The sequence below is a fragment of the Anabas testudineus genome, chromosome 1, assembly GCF_900324465.2.
Source record: "Anabas testudineus chromosome 1, fAnaTes1.2, whole genome shotgun sequence".
NCBI lineage: Eukaryota > Metazoa > Chordata > Actinopteri > Anabantiformes > Anabantidae > Anabas > Anabas testudineus.
Genome location: NC_046610.1, coordinates 5646253 through 5664578, shown reverse-complemented (window position 1 = coordinate 5664578; position 18326 = coordinate 5646253). Strand labels below are relative to the sequence as shown.

Genomic DNA, 18326 nt, shown 5'->3' with positions numbered 1-18326 from the left:
TAGAGAACTGTTGTCTGAACATGTTGATGTGAGAGATCACTACATGACATCTGGGAATCAAGGGTGAGAAAGTTTCTCAGTTTTGAGGCTATGAAGTCAGCGAGAGGAGAAGCAGGTAGAAGTTCCACTCCCCAAAATCCTGTCCTCTCTCCTTGTCACCAGCTGATGAGGAACAGAAACAGCAAAAGGCAGTGCGACTCCCGAATGGAATAAAACTGCTTTCTTTACTGTCCCCGAGCACCGATTGAAGAGTTTCCGTGGTAATGTAGCAGCATCGTTATGGTCTGCGGAGGACAGACTCCTCCAAAGCAGAAGTGGAAGACTACTTTATCTTCTCTCTCTCCAGCAGTCCCCTCACCCTTTTCCATCCATTGCAGTGGAAGACTGATCAGACGTCTGATTTTACCAGCCTTCCTTGAATATCCACAGTAGAGACAAGACAGGTGAAATTATTCAGCCATTTCTTCCAAGTCTGGCCGCGCTTCTTCGCTTTATGTGGCTTTGATCCAGGAACTGATGCAGAGATCCACATATTCCATAAAAATAACCACCTCCTTTATACTCAAGCTTCTACCATGTAGCACAACCTCCATTCTGTCACACGTTACTCCTTCCATCTTTCTACTTTCTCTCGTTCATTTTTTTTTCACACCTCGATTTCCATCCAATGCGACTGTCCTCTTATAATGTCCTCTTTCCAAATGACCTTTTTGCAAATGTTTCATCTTCCTGTTCCCAAATATCAGTCGACCTTCTCGACCTTCTCCACCTTCCCAATGATCTTCTCCTCGAAGATAGGCAAGATGGCATCGTCGTCACGAACTTCTTCAAACACTACACCACAGTCAAACTCATCGCTCACTTTCTTAAAGTAGAATCTGCAAACAGAATACACATGGTCATTAGTTTCCAATGCAATTTTGTAGTTTAATATTATTTATTATTACTTATGTATTATGTGTTATTAATGACTAGTCTAAGTAAATAAAATCATGTTTCTATTAGTGTGTTACTAGTAATGCATTTAGAAACATGAATATAGGACATGTACGAGGTTACAAACTCTACTAAAGTTGTGGATGACGTATGTCCCATACATTATAGATTTTCAGATGTTCTCACCTGTAGTGGCCCTTTTTGGTAAGCAGCTCCTTGAACTGGCCCAAAGTTACCACACGACCTTTGACTGATGTTCGATATGGGATTGGCTCTCCACAAAAGTAGTAAGCGACTGTCATGTTCTCACACACCTGGCGTTTACCAGACTTATGCCTTCAAGAGAACAAGACACACGTCAAATTACTCATAAGAACACATACACTCGTACAAATTAATGTTCTGTGAAGCAAATATGCAATTCTGTACTTCGCACTTACCTCTGCTTGGCCTGCTGTAGTGCGTTCCTCCTCCTCTCTTCCTCCAGCCTCCTCCTAGCCTCCTCCAGCTGTGTGAGGGGGTTGGGTGCTGGGTTAGGGGGCATAGCTGGGTCCTGGATGAAAGGGTGTGAGGGCTGAACCTGGGCAGATGATGAGCTGGGGATGGCTGAGGACACCGAAGAGGGGTTGTTACGTAGCTGAGCAGAAACCCAGGGGTGAACAGCTCCAGGTCGCTCCACTGATGTTGGACGTGGTGACTCAGTGCTGGCTCCCGTCCTCCTGGAGCTACTGGTGCTGCCGCTGGAAAATAACAACAACATGTAGGAAAACACGATGAGCATCAGAGGACTTGCCAAAAATATAAAGTGCATGCCCATGTTGAAACCAAGGTTGATTTAAAGCTCCTTGAACAAGTCAAAGAACCAAAACAACTAAATGAATTTCTTATGCAGCCAGATTGAAATCTATTCAATAAATCCTGCTTCATAAGAGAATAATAAGTCGTGTAAGTGTTATAAGTGTTTCCATGATATTGCCAAGACTTTTTCTGGCAGACACATTTGGAAGTGTGGGAGGTGTGAGTGCTCTCTTCATGAGATGTGATCGATACAAAGCCAAGACTGTGCTTCCCAGCTCTACAGAGCAGTATAGCTTCTTTCAGCTTGCTGTTTTGACTTTGTATGATTTTTCCAGACAAAAGCTGCATACTTTTTATTAAGACTATGATGATGAGGTGACAGCTATTTCTCTCTCTTGGTGATCAAAAGCAGGGCTAAAAGGCAAAAACGTTTTCCATTAACAAAATATGATGTTAGTGCTACGGATTATCATCTACATATAAGAAAAAGTAGTTATTGTAGGTTTCATTTATCTTAATTTTGATTGTTCGTCTATGTCATGTCAATACAAGGGTTAGGGTCAGAGGTTAGTGAAACTTTATCTATATACACATATACACACACACATATACACACACACACACACACACACACACACACACACACACACACACACACACACACACACACACACACACACACACACACTTCTTTTTAACTGAACATTTACCCTGATACAAGTTAAATATAACTGCATTGTAGACATAAATCCTGAATCTTGATACAAGTAACAACGACTCACCCATGTGAGCTCTTTCTCTGTCTGTCTCCTTCCATCATCCACTGCAGGATCTTCTGGTTTCGCTCCAGATCCTCCAGTGGCACCTGGGATTCCAGGCCACGTCCACTCTCATCACCTTTGCCCGATGTCTCTGAAGGCTTCTTACAACCTCGTCGTGATAGCGTGCTGCCTTTGCTACTGCAGAATCAACAAGTAACATACACAAAAAAAAAACAAAAAAAAACAGTTAACTCATTTAAATAAAAATACAGCAAAATCGACTTGCTAGACTTACAAATATTTAGCAAATACAACCAAACTAGCTTACCCGTAACCCATGCCCTCAAGCGTGCTGGCTCCAGCCCCATCAGCGTAGTTTCGACTTCTTCCTGGGTAAGGCATAGCTGGGTCTCCGTTCCACAGGAAGTTGGGCTGAGACCTTGAACCCGCCTCCTCCTGCCCTTCTCTTCCTCTGTGGTGGTACAGCTGCTTGTGGTGATGCATACCTGAAAAAGACATCAGACCAAGATGAGTTACAGGCTAGCCTCTCTTCAACACATGCTACACTCAAATCTGAAACACACTGCTGCCGTTGCGCTAAACACTAAACCCGCACTGAAAGTTATTTTACTCATCTCCAGAACCAAAGAGCCAGTTACGGAAATGACTCTGTATGTCTCTTTTCATATCCCGAGCAAAGCAATCCCATTAAAGAAGAGCAAAACAATGAACAGATTGTACTAGCAAGTACTGTCCATGTGGCTAACCCTAACCCTACTCAGATATAACATTTTCCTTTGTAGTGCAGAGCTCAGTGTTAACCAGAAACTATCAAGGCCCCCTTAGTGAGCCATGACACTGAACTGAATGACATGTTTCTTTCTTACAATGAGCACAGGTGCTGTATTTGTTTTTAATCTGGCTTTTTAAAAATAAAACTATAAAGCTGTTGGTTTCTAAAGATGTAACATTACCTCCATTCTTTCACTGTACAGCCTCTTACCTTTGACCCCAGCAGGTGGTAGACTGTGACCCCCCCCTCGGTGTGCGGGGTAGTGAGGTGGTCCGATTCCCCCATCAGGTGAGCGTGATGATTTGGGAGGTGTGTGTCGGCCCCCTCCTCCTAAGGTGCTGTTGGTTGCCCCTGGCGACTGGCAGCCCGGTGTTTTCATCACCCGTGATACATGCTCATCCAAAATAGACTCTGGGTCGTCGTCAAGGGAATCCTCCATGGCAACCAGGCCGCCATAAGTGGCAACTGTTGCCGTGTTAGCAGTGGTCTCTGAATAACGGGCTCCATAGAGAGGTGGAAACGATGAGGGGAGGGAGAGTGGTATGCTATGAGAAGACATGGAGGTTGTCATGGAGATGTCAGCATCGTCCCCCTCTTCTTCCTGTTAGGAATAAGACACAAATGTTTTATTAACACCACTTAAAAAGGATTGTTTGTGTCAAATCTGAATGATCTAATAACAATATCATCAATTGATCAATCAGTTGACCAGAACAAATTTGATAATTGATTATTTTAGAAATATTTCTAATATTCAAAAGCATTTGTTGGTTAAAGCTTTTCACTCTTGTAAAAATATGATTAGAAACCTGGTTACGTGTTTGCATGGCAGCATTATTGGAGTTCTCAGAGTTTAAAGCTACCTTGCAAATCAGGTTTCTCTAATCCCCTACCCCAATTACAGTAAGTAGGTTTCCTGTTTACATGACACTTAAGAATTAAGCTTAATCAAAAAAGCTGAATGTATCTTGTTACTTGAGTGCATGTAAATGCACTGACTAAAATAATGAACAGCATAAGTGACAGCTAGAAAAAAAAAATTGGAAGCAGATGACTAGTTAAACTATTGTTACAGTATCAAAAAACTGTATTTGACTGCTGGGGACAGTGAGATGTTTTCACAGTTCTGTCACAATTACACTTACAATTAACAAATGAACTGAATCACGTGTTAACTCACTGTCAAAATACCATCACATTGTGCACACATACAGCCATACACTCACCAGTCGTACTCTCTTCAGCCTTTCTTCAAGTCTTTCCTGAGCCTCTCTCTCTCTGAGAACCGTCTCCAGTCTGCTGATCAGCTCCGCTGCAAACCTCTCAGGCTCTACGTGGATGTCCTTTGGCATGCGGTGAGTGCGCTGTATGTAGACATAAGCACAAAAATGATAACGTTTGAATTACACCACACTTCAGCTGTTAAATTGTAAGTGGTAAAAGCACAAAATAGTTATGTACTTAACAGAATAAAAGCAAAACTGTGAAGCTCGGTTGTTTATATGAATATTTCAACACAAAACTGTGACTAACTATTTATCTATAATATTAACTTCTACAGTATGATGATTATTATGATAATAATAAGTCCCACTGAAGTCATATTTAAATTAAGTTACCATGGTTTATGTTTGTGCTACGTGAACATGAAGGGATCTCTCTTTAACTCACAGGTATATGAGGTAGGGGCACACGTCCATTGGCTTTGGCACTTTCATGCATCTCCTTACGATGCTGCTTCCGATATCTGTATGGAGGAATACCATCTCTGCACACACAGACAACAACAATCAAACTCACGTCTTATTAACTAATACTTGTTGTGTACTTTTGTTATTAAGAAAGTAACTAAATTAATAATAATTAATAAAGGAGTGAGGGAAGTACTGACTTAATACAGTAACTATGAGTGTGCATGTACTTACACACTGCTGTCGGTCAGTGATAGTGTATCTGCATCACTTGACATGCTCTGCTGCTCACTGTCATTAGCACTGGTGGCTGGAGCACGAGCATAGCCCATGTTTGCGTAGTATGGGTTTACCGGCTCCCTCCATGGTCTGAGGATGAATATATAGATAAGAATGCTGTGAGCACATTTTAAATTGCTTACACTTGTACTTAATAGTGCACAATCAGGCAAAGTTTAGGATAATTCCGGGCAAAATGTATTACGTTTTATGGGGATTTCTGTGACAAACACAATTTCTACAAAAAAAAAAAAAAAAAAAAAAAAAAAAACACACACAGTAAAATAGCTATTGTTGAGGTTGACAAGAAAGGGTTTATGTTCAGTATAGTGATTTTTCTAATCGTGAAATGATTTGCTGTGAAATGCCAAATAGATTCAGAGCAATAGAAATAGGCAGGCAGATTTGCAAATGTATCGTAAAACTGTTGTGTTTGCATTAAAATACACTATTACATTAAATAGGTACACTCCACTGGTTTACACTGGACATGGTAGTATTAAAAATGAAAAGAAAACTACTGGCTGGAAAAATGACAATGGAAATCTATCCAAATCCAACCATTACCTATATAAAAATATTTCAATGTCACACACACATACACACACCTGTACTCCCTGCTGTCCTGCCTCCTCCTGCTGGCTGAGGCTCTCTGAGGTGCTGTCTGCATCAGCAGGCTGTGAGTCAGCCTTCCAGCTGGTGTGTCTCCACTCTCCTCCTCCTTCTCTTCCTCTGCCTCTCTCACTCCTCCTCCTCCACACCTAAGATCATCACAAGAGTTAATGTAATTATTTTACAAGGCAGGACAATGTTTTTTAGTTAAGTGAAACACTGAGAAATATGACCAGCATGGAACCTGTGTATAAAGTGACATTAATAAAGCAATTTTTCACCTCCACTCCTCATCCTCAGCAAGTGTAGGTAGGTACCCAGGCACAGGCTTGGCTGGCCCCGATGAAGGGCTTTGATCACTGGGGTTAGGCTTGGGGCTCTCGCCTCCTGTCCGCGTGTACTCCAGGTACAGATCGGACTTAAGGAACAAAGGGTAGGTGTTCTCCTCCATCATGGCCTGAATCTCTGTCTGGGCCTGGAACACACACACAAACAGAACTCTGATCAACCAGTACACCATCTCCTAGTGTCAGGGTGAAGAAAGTTAGGACCCCACTCATGACTCCTAACTTCGTTCTTGACTTGGTCTGAGCACAGTTTCAACACTGCTTAGTTATTACATGTAAATGTGAACACAAGCCACTATAATTACTTTAGGTTGAACTGACATCCAAACCAGCATTGATTTAACTTTCCAGGTAATCTAATGACCAATTCGGACTGACACAGAAGTGTGTTAAACCCAAACGTTGACACGTTTTAATCTGAAAGTTTCAGTGTGCATCACTCAGAGTGGATTCTGCTTTATAGGCAAGCTGAACGGTGCTTGGGTTTGGCACACTAGCATTTTAATTAGGGGTGGACAATTAATGTATTGACATTGTAAAACATTTGACTCACAGCCAATATCTAAAAACAGCAAAGGAAAAGAAAACAAGAGAAAATACAGAGAACGGCTGGCTAGAGTGAAAACGAAAACTGAAACTAGCTTAATTTGGTTCATTATAATATTTACATAATCTCATTTTGTTTAATTTTGGTCTTTAGCTGTTGTGTCTAATTACAGCAAGAGACTTGAATCTGCTAACAAGTCCTGTGAAAGCCGTCTTGCATGTATGTGGTCTTAATACATATGATGTAGACACACATTGAATAAAAAAAAATTGCAACAAAGACTAAGAATCAAAGACATCAAGAATGAACGAGAGCACAGGTGGGTGAGTGAAAGAAAATCTGAAACTAAAACTTAACTCCTTTGTTGTGGTATTTCTTAATAAAGCAGCAAAGCACAAGAAATAAATCAGTGCACTAGATATGTATACTTCCACTTGCAACCTTCTTTGCCACATAAAAAAACTATTTAAATTTCAAGACAGATCAGTAAAAGCTCTTTAAAAACACAGTAACACGTTTAAGAATCTTTTCCCTTCTTAAAAGTATTTGCAATGAAGCTGCACAATGTTAAGTTGAATGACATTTCTATCACAAACAACTGTTGTGGTGGCCGATCTTCGAGGTGCAAATACCATCATATAAGTAATGATTAATCTCTCATATAAAATAAATACATACATGAATGTGCCGTCTATTCCATATTATATTTCCATTTGTCATGTTCTTCAGAAAATATACTTGCTGCAATTTCTGACCTGTTCGAAGAAACCAATGAAGGCAGCAAACATGGCTGTCTGCAGCTGCCACCAAAGCCAAACGTACGGTTTGGGTGGCAAACTTTATCTTTTAGGGTTGAACAATCAATTGCAGTATTTAAAGCACAAAGCTGCAATTTCAGTTACAATTTGTATTTATTTTTTAAAGATTCTAAGTAATCCGAGATCAGTAAAAAACCTCTTCTCAGCCAGAAAAACTGACAAAATAAAAAAAAAAAAAACACACTGGGATAAAGACAGTCACCCTTAACACAAGTCCAAATGTAAGGCATTGTTGAAAACAATAAGCAAGCAGTATAGCATGAACATGCTTCACCCAGATGACAATCCCAGAGCTGTATAAAGCAAGCAGAGCTTATGAAATAAATAAACAAAACAAGAATATTATTTTTCCCTAGTTGCTGCACAGCAGTGTTATTTTGCGTAGATTGGTTTAAATGTATTTCAAATATCTAAGATGGAAATAAAAAACCTGCTCGTGGGAAAATCTCTAACATCTTCCAACATCTGACCTGTGAAACCCAACATGAACTGCTCTTATGAACATTAGAAACAAAAAAATCAAATCACTGCTTTACCTGTTCAAACATGGCAGGGTCTGGATGTGGCCTTCCCACACAGTCTCTGATGAAGCTCTTGGTGGCTGCTTTGATCTGCCTGGAGACAATCCCACTTCCGTCTACTATGTACTTCCTGTAGATGGCCTTGGCCAGCTTGGCCTTCTTCTCTTGGCTGGTCTTCCTGAACCCCGAGCAGGCAAACCAGAAATCAAGAAGGTCTGCACACCCTTCCTGACACAGGAAGTTTCTGAATAACTGGATGCCTTCCTGGTCGTCTAGGAGAGAGTGAAGTGACTCAGCCCACTTCAGATAAGGTGGAGTTGGTGAAGCTGAGCCCTCAGGTTCATAGCCCAAGTCCAGATCAGGGCGACGAGGAGTCGCAGATGATGAGGAGGGTGTGTAATTTGATTGATCCCCCATTTTAGATGATGAGGATAACAGGGGATAGCAGAGAGTTTGGGAAAGGGTGTTTGGACGGGTGTTGGCTGACTGGACTGGGGGGTCCACATCAGATCCCTCCTCACCAGGAACCGGGGGTCGTGGAGCATCCTCTGTAAAGTGGGTAGGGCCGCTCAGAGAGGCCACAACCCCACCACCGCCCCTGTACCCAATCCCATGTAATTCTCTGACAACACTCATGTCTCTGATTGCACAAGGCAGAGGTCAGATCTCCCCTGCTAGCAACGATTTTGCTGGTAAACAAGTCACCCTATGATAGAAACAAGAAAATCAGTTAGTCATACCAGTGGTAATAGACACAAGAGAAATCAACATCGTTACTACATGACTCTTGGCTGAGTGCATTAGGTCAGATCATGCACACATATACGAACACTGAAAAAAAGTAATGGCACTGTTTGTGTTTCTGTATAAACTGGTTCTAAAATGTGATTTTACAAATATCTTTAAATATTTCCAAGCTGATAAGACACAATCTGTCACAACACACAGATTTAGAGTGATAAAAGTACTGGCAACAACGTATTTATAGCTGGTTAAACAACCAGCAAGTAAGTGCTTCCTGTAGCTGTCCATGAGACCTGCTCAACATCCAGAAGGAACTTCCTTGCACAACTGCTTCAGTAAAGCCATATGTCTAGGATGTCTGATAAACAGCTCTCTTAAAGTTATTTTACACCGTCTTCACTGGATTGAGATCTGATCTCCGACTGGGCCACTCCAGAAGAAAGACTGTGTGTCAGACTTCAATCATTTCTGTAGTTGGTAGGTAGGTAGGTTGGTTTACTTCAGTGTTTTTGGGGATTCCACCGATTTTGAACTTGTGGGCAGCCACCTAGACATTACCCTTCTGGATACCTTGATAAACTTGGTAATCGATATTCCCGTCCACAAAGGCCCCCAGGTTGAGCGGCAGTAGAGGATCATCAAATCATAATATCCCCACCACCATTTTTATTCATGACCAATTTATGTAGAAAACCAGGAAATTGTAATCTGTGCCATTACTTTTTCTTGTGACCATATGTACTGCAGACACACCCACACACACATTTTATGAAGCAATAAAACAAGATGATAAGCAGAACAGAGTAGAACAAAGACAAGTATGACTAGTCTTATAAGAAACAATAACTAATTTAACAAACTAATTTAAATGCTTAATTCACATCTGACAGTGACAACAAAAACAGTTCAGATTTAAGTAAATGTTAATATCGTCAGATACATATAATCAGCAACTATTCCTTTAATTTGGCCAAAAAAACAACGTAGTAGTTTACACGTTAATGTCCAAGCTGAAAATTTCCAAGTTCACCATTAACTTTTTGACATCAGTTAACAGCTAACACAAAAGCTAGCGCTAACTGTCACAACAAACCTCAACCTTCGTGAAGTTATGCATCATTTTCTAAATAACCAACAACTGTTAACGAGCTAAAACAGCGAGCTAGCCTCGTAGCAATGCCACCACCAGTGCCAGGGCTTTGAAGTGAGAATCTCATTCATCTTGGCCTGCAAAGAAGGTGGGGGATGGGTACAGAAACAAACTCTACAACCACACAAGACGGGCCTGCATGCAAAAACACTTCAACACAGGCGTACTTTACAGACTCGTTTGTGCCAAGCAATCTCGTACAGAAGCAGCGCCAACTTTTCTGCTGATTAACGCCAATAACTCGGCCGATCTAAGATAAAACAAAACAAGAAAGCGAGGGCACGTTTCCCACTCTACTTGCTGCAGCTTAGCTAGCTTGGTATGTTAGCTAGCAAGTTTTGGTTAGCTTGCTAGCTGGCTAGCTTAGCTAGGTGCGTTAACGTCCCGTGTTTTCCACAAAACTGTTTGTCCTACCGTCTTTGAAAGCCAGTTCCCCGTAATCCGCAGCATTGGGGACACTGGCGCGAAGTGTGTGCTCCAAAACGCAGCATATGGATAGCTTTCTGATATTAAATATTCACGAAAATAGCCCGTCGTCTTGCCCTTAGCTCCCCATGGTGGCTGGTTTCTGAGCAATAATACAGAGCGAAAGAATACGTGCGTGCACGCCGACGCCGTGCGGTGTGTAGCACGTTTATAGAGCTGCAGCAGACAGAAGCGACAGAGTGTCACTAAAATACTAAATATTCATTAGTAAAAGTATTTAAAGTACTTTAATTCTGTAACATTAGCAGTACCGCAAAGCTCAAATACTTCAGAGTAAACGCTTTTATTCTAACTTTAATTAATTCTAATAAAAGTTCAAGATTATGTTTATGATGAACCATAATGTTTGAAAATAAACCTATTCAGCAACATTACTATATATTTATAGCTGCAGTAAGCTAATAGTCAAATCAACTAATAGTTAAAGCAAAAATAGTGAAGAATTGTCAAATAAATATAAAGAAAAATTGCTTTTCTTCTCATTTACGCTCATTTACACTTGGAAAATGAGTATTTGGGTATTTACGGGAGTTTTGGATGAACAAACCAAAGCATTTAAAAACTGGATCTACTTTTATTTATGGGTATTTTGCTTAATCGTATAAATATAAGATCAAACATATCTGCTCAATATAGGTTTTTAAAATCCTAAATTGCCATTTAAATAGTATAGTTTTAAATGAATATAGTGTAAAAAGTATAATATTTTCAGCAGATGTATTGGGTTAGAAGTAGTCGAGTACAAGTACCTCAGAATTACAGTCATAGAGTAAATGGACTAGTTACTTTTCACTACTGCAGCTTACTGGGCTTAAGTAACATAATAAGTGATCAGAAATAATTACACAGACAGTACTTGAGTAACTTATAGTGTAGCATTAATAGTACATCCATTTAAACATAAAGTACAAATAACTTGAATTTTACTTAAGTACAGTGTTTGAGTAAATATACTTCGTTACTTTCCAACCGCTGGCGATTAATTAATTAAGCAGATATAGTAATTTATACCTCATAATCGGTTCTAATCGTCGCAGTTCTATGTCGGGCAGTTGGAAAAAATACGTCCAACAGCGCCGCTACAGTCAAGAACACGTCATTACACCCTTTAACAAAATCTAACGCAGAGCCTTAAAGCATTAATACGCTCTAAACACTAGTTATTAGCCTTTATCATTTAGGAGGAACTGCTCGAACCGCACATCGCCACACGGGTAAATAAAAAGGCCGAATGCGTAAATAACAATAATAATGATAATAATAATAAAACAGGAGCCAGATATAAGACAACATGACCAGGTGCAGCTTACTTTGCTCCAGGCAATCCGCAGGTTTGTCTGAGGTAAGCCACATGTTCTCGTGAGAAACTGTACAATAAAACAATGAGTCAACTCGCCTCGGATTTCTTACCTCTGAACAGGTGTTCACACATATCGGGGCGCATCACCACCGGCAGAGTGCCTGACATGACCGAGAGAACACGCCGCTGCCGCCACCTGAGCATCCCGCCTGTCACTTCCCTCTGCCGGGCTGTCAGTCAGTCAGGAGCACCGAGCTGCCACCGGTGTGTGTGTGTGTGTGTGTGTGTGTGTGTGTGTTTGATTGAGAGAGGGAGAGAGAGACAGATAGAGAGAGAGAGGGAGATGGAGGGAGGGAGACAGATTAGACTATGTATTTCCTATCAATATTACCAGGAGGAACCCAACGGGAAAAAATAAATAAAACAAAATAAACAGGTGAAATTCACATTTCCACACCAAGTTCAGTTTCTCTTCCATATGAGATAAGAAATAATAGAAACAGGGTGAAGCTGTGATACATTGTCCGGTTAAATCCCACATAAAGCAGACATACAGGGAGCACAGTATAAAAAAAAATACTAAATTAATGAGAAAATATGTCATTAAAACATGAATTTAAACAAATCACATGATCATCTTCAGCAGACAGCGCTTGTCCATCGTTTGTCATGGAACAATACATTTTCATTTTTGTGAATGCTTTAAGCATTTCTGGTCCACTGTGACATAAAAGCTGAAGTTCTCGGTTTATTCATGACCCTGGACGCAGTAGTTTGCTATCTTGCCACAAAGTCCATTTAGTAGGACTCCAACTAATGTTTAATTTTTATTATGAGTTAATCTGATCGAGATTTTTTTATTCAATCAATGTGTTGCTTGGCCCGAGAAATACCATAAAGTAGTGAAAATAAGCATTAATGATTTTACACTTCATGGTCAAATAGCTTTTTGTATTTAAGCAATACTCCAAAACCCCAAAATCTTAATTTTACCACAGCATAACACTAGAAAAGTGGCAAATCCTCACACATGACATACTGGCACAACTCATGCTTCAGTGATCAAATAGACTAATCAAATTACAAATTACATTTCAAGTACTCTGGACTGTTAAATCAATATACAAATGCAGACAACACACTTGCAGTCAAAGCACCAGACTTCAATAAAGAACTTAATTATGGAGTTTGCACACTGACAGTTAATTAGTGACTGGATCGGTTGATTATAAATGTTACATCCAAATGTTTCTGAATTCAGCATAAATGCCAACACGTGAAAGCACTGCAATAAAAGGACCATGTCAAATCCATGTATCTTATCAAATAGGATAATAAGGATATAGACTAGATATTCATTTTGTGGTGACCATGGCATAAAATAGTTGGATAAATAAATTATATAGAATGGTTTACCATGCCTCCTCTCCATGTGGAGAGAGCAGGGTCAGGTGGCTCAGGTAGGGTCCAGGCATCTGTCCTCTTCTCGGTCCACTCATGGAGGATGGACTGTTCCTCCACCATATTCTGAGCCAGGGAATAAAAATAATGCAGCTCAAATCCACAATGTAAATTATTTTCTTCAGTATATCCTTTTGCATGTCAACTGAATACAGTTGCCTTCATCCAAACATGCAGTCATGAACTGATACTGTGTTTGTAGACGTAGTTTTTGATCAAACATTTACATTACCTTCTACCTTTATGTAAAGTTAAATCCCAACAAGCATACTCTGCATTTCCATCTGGCTGCAGTTTAGTCGAATCATTTAAAACCTACCAGTATGAAATTGTTCAGTGAGGGATTTAGTGGAGCACTAATGAAGACAGACAGTAGTGTCGTTTGCAGCAGTGGAAGGAGAACATGTTGATGAAATGCTTGGCAGAGCGTTTGATTGGCAGATTGTACGAAGCCAAGCTAACCATGCTTCATTATGGAAATGTATTCATATCACTTTGGCTTATATCCTCAATAGTCAACACACACATACATTCACACATACACATAAACAGGTTCCTGCTGCAACAGGCTGGTGTTGTTATGGTTGCTGCAGTTCCCCCAGAGACAATGAGGGGAGAGGGAAGGGAGACAAAGCCAGAATACTGAGGAAGATGAACTTGACCTTTACAATGTCTTAGTGAGGAGGGGTTGGGGGCATGTTGCTACTTATGAATCTGTAATGAAGCTCAGTTTATGTGTGTGTATCCGTGTGCAAGTGTGTGAGCATTGTAGAGGTCTGAGCTCTTAGCTGAAGAAAGGTCATCACACAGGGGGGCACTAATACACCTCGTGCTCATCTGTCTATTTATGTATATATCTATGGATGGATGTGTATTAGGATCTGTACGAATATATCATAAATGCTGCTCAATTTATCACAACATGATAAATGTATGTGCTAAGTTAATATGCTAAATTAATAAAACTAATATTCAAGTTATCTTTCATAACTGCACCAAAGTCATTCTGTGCGTCTACTTCTTTTCACAGCGACTAAACTTTAGCTGCTGTACCTTCTGATAAATTTCAGTTTCATTTTCCATTTGGCGATTAAGTCGGGTGACATGTCATGTGACAAGTCATCAAAATGAGGGAGATATGTTTCATAGTTCAAAGTGCTGTTTTAGCACTTGTGAGTTGAAGCTGAATTTTGAAAGCATGAGGGGGCAACAGTCCAATGTCTGCATGTGGTGGTGGTGCACAGACACAGTGGTTGTTTAAGTTAAAGGCTAAATGGAAAATTGTCTGTACCAAATCACAGAACATGGCTGTTTCATGCTGTTTTGTTTGTTGTTGTTGTTGTTGTTGTTGTTGTTGTTTTGGATAAATCTGATTACATATGTTCGTTACACAAATAGTTATTTAGGTGGGGTAACTCTGTGGTATTTCTTCTACCCATAAACAATTTCCTTTAACGAATATCCAGAAAAATTATTATTACTATTATAACAACAAAGAGCAATATTGCAAAATAAAATAACATAGAGTGTGACAGAGAATATTCATCACAACTTTTTCAATCTTTTCTGTGCCCTGAGTCACATTGTACTTGTAGGTTTTGGGGTACTAGTTACAATGAAACTGCCCCTGGTTAATTACAATGTCACTGATACGTGGCTGATGTCATTGATACATGACTGGCTAATTCTGCGCTCACCTGATGGATAGATTAGATACAGCATTTCCACAGTCTCAGTAAGAAGACAGAGAGCCCTATCAATTACTCTTTACCAGCTGTTCAATATGTGTATGAAAACTATTTCTTTAGAGAAAAAAGTTGATTATTAATTCTTAAATTGAAGCAGCCTCCATAGACTACCGAGATGGAGCTTTTGTCTGTAAGCTGGTCCAGCTCTCGGGTCCCTTTGTTCCAGCTGCCACAGCAGATTTAGGCGTCTGTACAGAGGCCTGTCAAAAACAGGCTTATCTCTTGGGGGCCTCACAGCACAAAGACCCATTTAGATGCTCACAGAGAGTGAAATCTTCATTATATACCTCTTGAAAGAGAAACAGACCTCTACTCTTTAAGAAAATTAACTGGAAACAAGTAGTTTGTTTGGCTGCGATGAAAGCTTGAAAACAAAGGATGAGGAGGATCTTGTACAGTGGACCCTTTTATTATGTTCATCATTTATGGCGAGCCTGGTGATATTGATATTTTAGTTTGGTTTGTGTTTCTGTGCTATAGATTTAGATATTGTTACACAGCTATAAAGGACAATGACAGCTACATTCAAGCCTATCATCTCTGCTTTTGTCTTAACCATACACTTTTCTCCTGTTCTTTTTCTTAAAGTACTCAAATTAAGTTACATGACAGAACAAAACAATATCCGAAATAAAGGAGCAAATTTCTATTCTTCAATGAAAATATCCATCCATCTATCTCTCTGTCATTTATCCACCCATCCGTTCATCCACCTATCCATCCATCTGCTGGCCTTTCCCAGCCATGCCTGTAGTAAGAGTGTCAGTAGATCTGCTATGGCGTCCTACTGATGTGTATTGTGATGAGGTTGAATACTACAGCTACCAATATGGCCTGCACCAATACTGGATTAGCCACAGTGGATTAGCTGGCTGCCCTCCTGCTGCTTATTCAAATATTGTTTCACGTATTGTCATCATTGGGGCAGAGCTCTGGCCCTGTAGCCTTCAAGCTACAGAATATTCTCAAAGAAAACCAAAAAAAAAAAAAGTCTTTCTTCCACTTGTTCACTAAAGCATCAGATTTCATTTTTCAGCGAATGTGGAACTTGGATCGCTGAGGCTTGGGAGAAAACGTCGATGGGTTCGGAGAGCGTCTACAGACTTAAAACGGGTTGGGAAAAGACGATGGAAAAATGATGCAAAGCAAAATCCAACCAAGGCCAAAATCAGGCATGAAGGCATGCCTTGATCTTTGATACATGGTTCTTCTTTTTTCTCCACTCTCCCTTTCTCTCTTTTACCCTCACACATACACTTGGGAGTCAAGGCAATTGATGTGCTGCCTTTGATGGCAAAGAGAGGCCTATATTAACAGCCAAAAGACCATGATGAAAGGACTGAGAAAAAGAAAAAAATGGGTAGAAAATGTGTTATTAAAAAAGAATGGCAACTCATGATAAATACTTGGGATCGAGTGATGGTAACCAGACAGTAACCAGACATCGGGGCGTTGAGGGTTTGATGGTTAAATGGCAGCGGAGGAAAGGGTGAGGTAGACGGAAAGCTTACCGTGCTAGCTCGGCGGTAGTGGTGGCTGAGGTTGGCTTGGTGGTTCCAGTATGTCATGCCGGTGGTCATCCTTTTAGAATAAGAGATGTGAATACACTTGCTGCACGACCTGGGTTCCTCCTGATGATGCCGAGATCTGGACGCCAGTGGACGTCCCATAGCAAGAGCAGTCGCCATCTTTGTCCCGTTGTTGTCTTGGATATCCTCTCCTGCGTCTTCATCCCTCCCTCTTTCCTTTGATCATGCCTCCCTCCCTTGCTCTCTGCCGTATGACATCATCACGCAGCGGTATCGACAAGCATCAAAGAACCTCTGGGCTGGACTGTGTATCTGTCGGCCTGTGCATTTGAAAGGGGTGTAAATATGGAGCATAAAGAGTGCTGTAACCCCCCCTTGCTCCCTACATCCACTGTTCTCGTCTCCCTGCAGATGGATGGTTTATTAGGCCAATACAAAACTATACACACACATGCACCCACTCACACCACCCATCTCTCAGACGGGTGTATCCCGAGGCCCCCTGCTGTGTCTGCAGCGTTTGATGATGTGTTTAACGGCTTCATTCATCCCAAGGCTTGCTTCTTTTTCCCATTCACTCCATCCTTCTTATCCATCTCTCCAAGCTGTTGGTTTCTTGGTCAACTTTGTGCTAAATGACAGTTAATTCCTTCTCAAACTGATCTACCGACACTCCTTGATTCGCCACCCCTCCTTCCTCCCACTTTGACTCTCATCCCCTGCTCTTTCTCTCTTACCTCTTACAGCTGGTCGGTACCATTTCCAATCCTGTTAAAGTTGTATGTCCTCTTAAGGACCCCCTCTGTCTGTCTGTCATCTGCCTAAAAATCACATATACATGTTTCACTGTCGCACTCTGAGTTGTCAGCAGCAGCTGTTAACCAATCCAAAGAGATTTCCCCCCTGAAAACACACACAATTACCAGAACAAGTAGCTTTTAACCAACATTCAAGTACCAGCAAACATAATAAAGACAAATAAACTCTTTATCACTATTTGCATATCTCTGATATATATTCTATTTAAATAACAGTAAACAACAGCATACATGTATCTGACCTACAAAGCTACAGAGCAGTACAGAAAGAGTGAAGTTGAGAAAAAAGGGTTTGAAGGGTTTTGGATGAACTAGAGGTTCAGGCTGGCAAACAGCCACAGGTTACAAAGCCTTCATGTTCATTATTTTACATCAACTCAACCACACTAAATCACAGGACTTTAACTAGAGGTAAAGGCTGAGATGACTGCTTGGCTAGTTATCTCCGAGTTGGACATTTTTTTCTCCATTATGACTAGATTCAGCTGCTGCTACATCACACATCTAGGTATGCAAAATTATGTTTTTCAGTTAAAAGACAACAAAACAAAACAAAAAAAATTCATGATGCTAGTAATGACTACCCCCTCCCCAGCTAGCTTTCACTTGGTGTAGCTAACTTATTTTACTTGTCTCCAAGCTTAAGTCCCTTTTTGGTTTGAGTTTTAACCTTTTAACCTTATTTTGAATGTTACATGTTGTGTATTCAAAGAAATGCAACTGTTTTAGAGCATAATGATGTTTTTGTGGTAAAACATATGTGAAGAGGAACTGTCTTAGCTCTATTTTGGCCATATGTGGTATGTACTGTGTTTTGATTTATTATAGTTTTAGGTCAAGGCAAATGTCAAAAAATTTGTATAATCAAACACATGCTCTCTCCTCACCTATATACTAGTAACATAGCCAATTGTGTTTGCCGGGTGGGTGGGGAGGGTTCTAATGATAAAAATTTGATTTCTTACAATTATATGAGAGTACACCCCT

At 40.4% G+C, this 18326-nt stretch overlaps 1 protein-coding gene across 1 annotated transcript; it reads right to left on the bottom strand.

The window, feature by feature from the left end:
- Positions 1-597: 597 nt before the first annotated feature.
- LOC113161454 (axin-1-like) lies at positions 598-10568 on the bottom strand. The gene is given in 14 exon segments (XM_026359047.1): positions 598-878; positions 1123-1272; positions 1377-1676; positions 2517-2693; positions 2824-3001; positions 3499-3889; positions 4515-4652; positions 4960-5056; positions 5214-5348; positions 5867-6019; positions 6152-6345; positions 8119-8694; positions 8696-8809; positions 10412-10568. Coding segments are annotated over 14 exon segments (2775 nt in total). The 5' UTR covers positions 10448-10568; the 3' UTR covers positions 598-742.
- Between the last annotated feature and the right edge of the window lie 7758 nt (positions 10569-18326).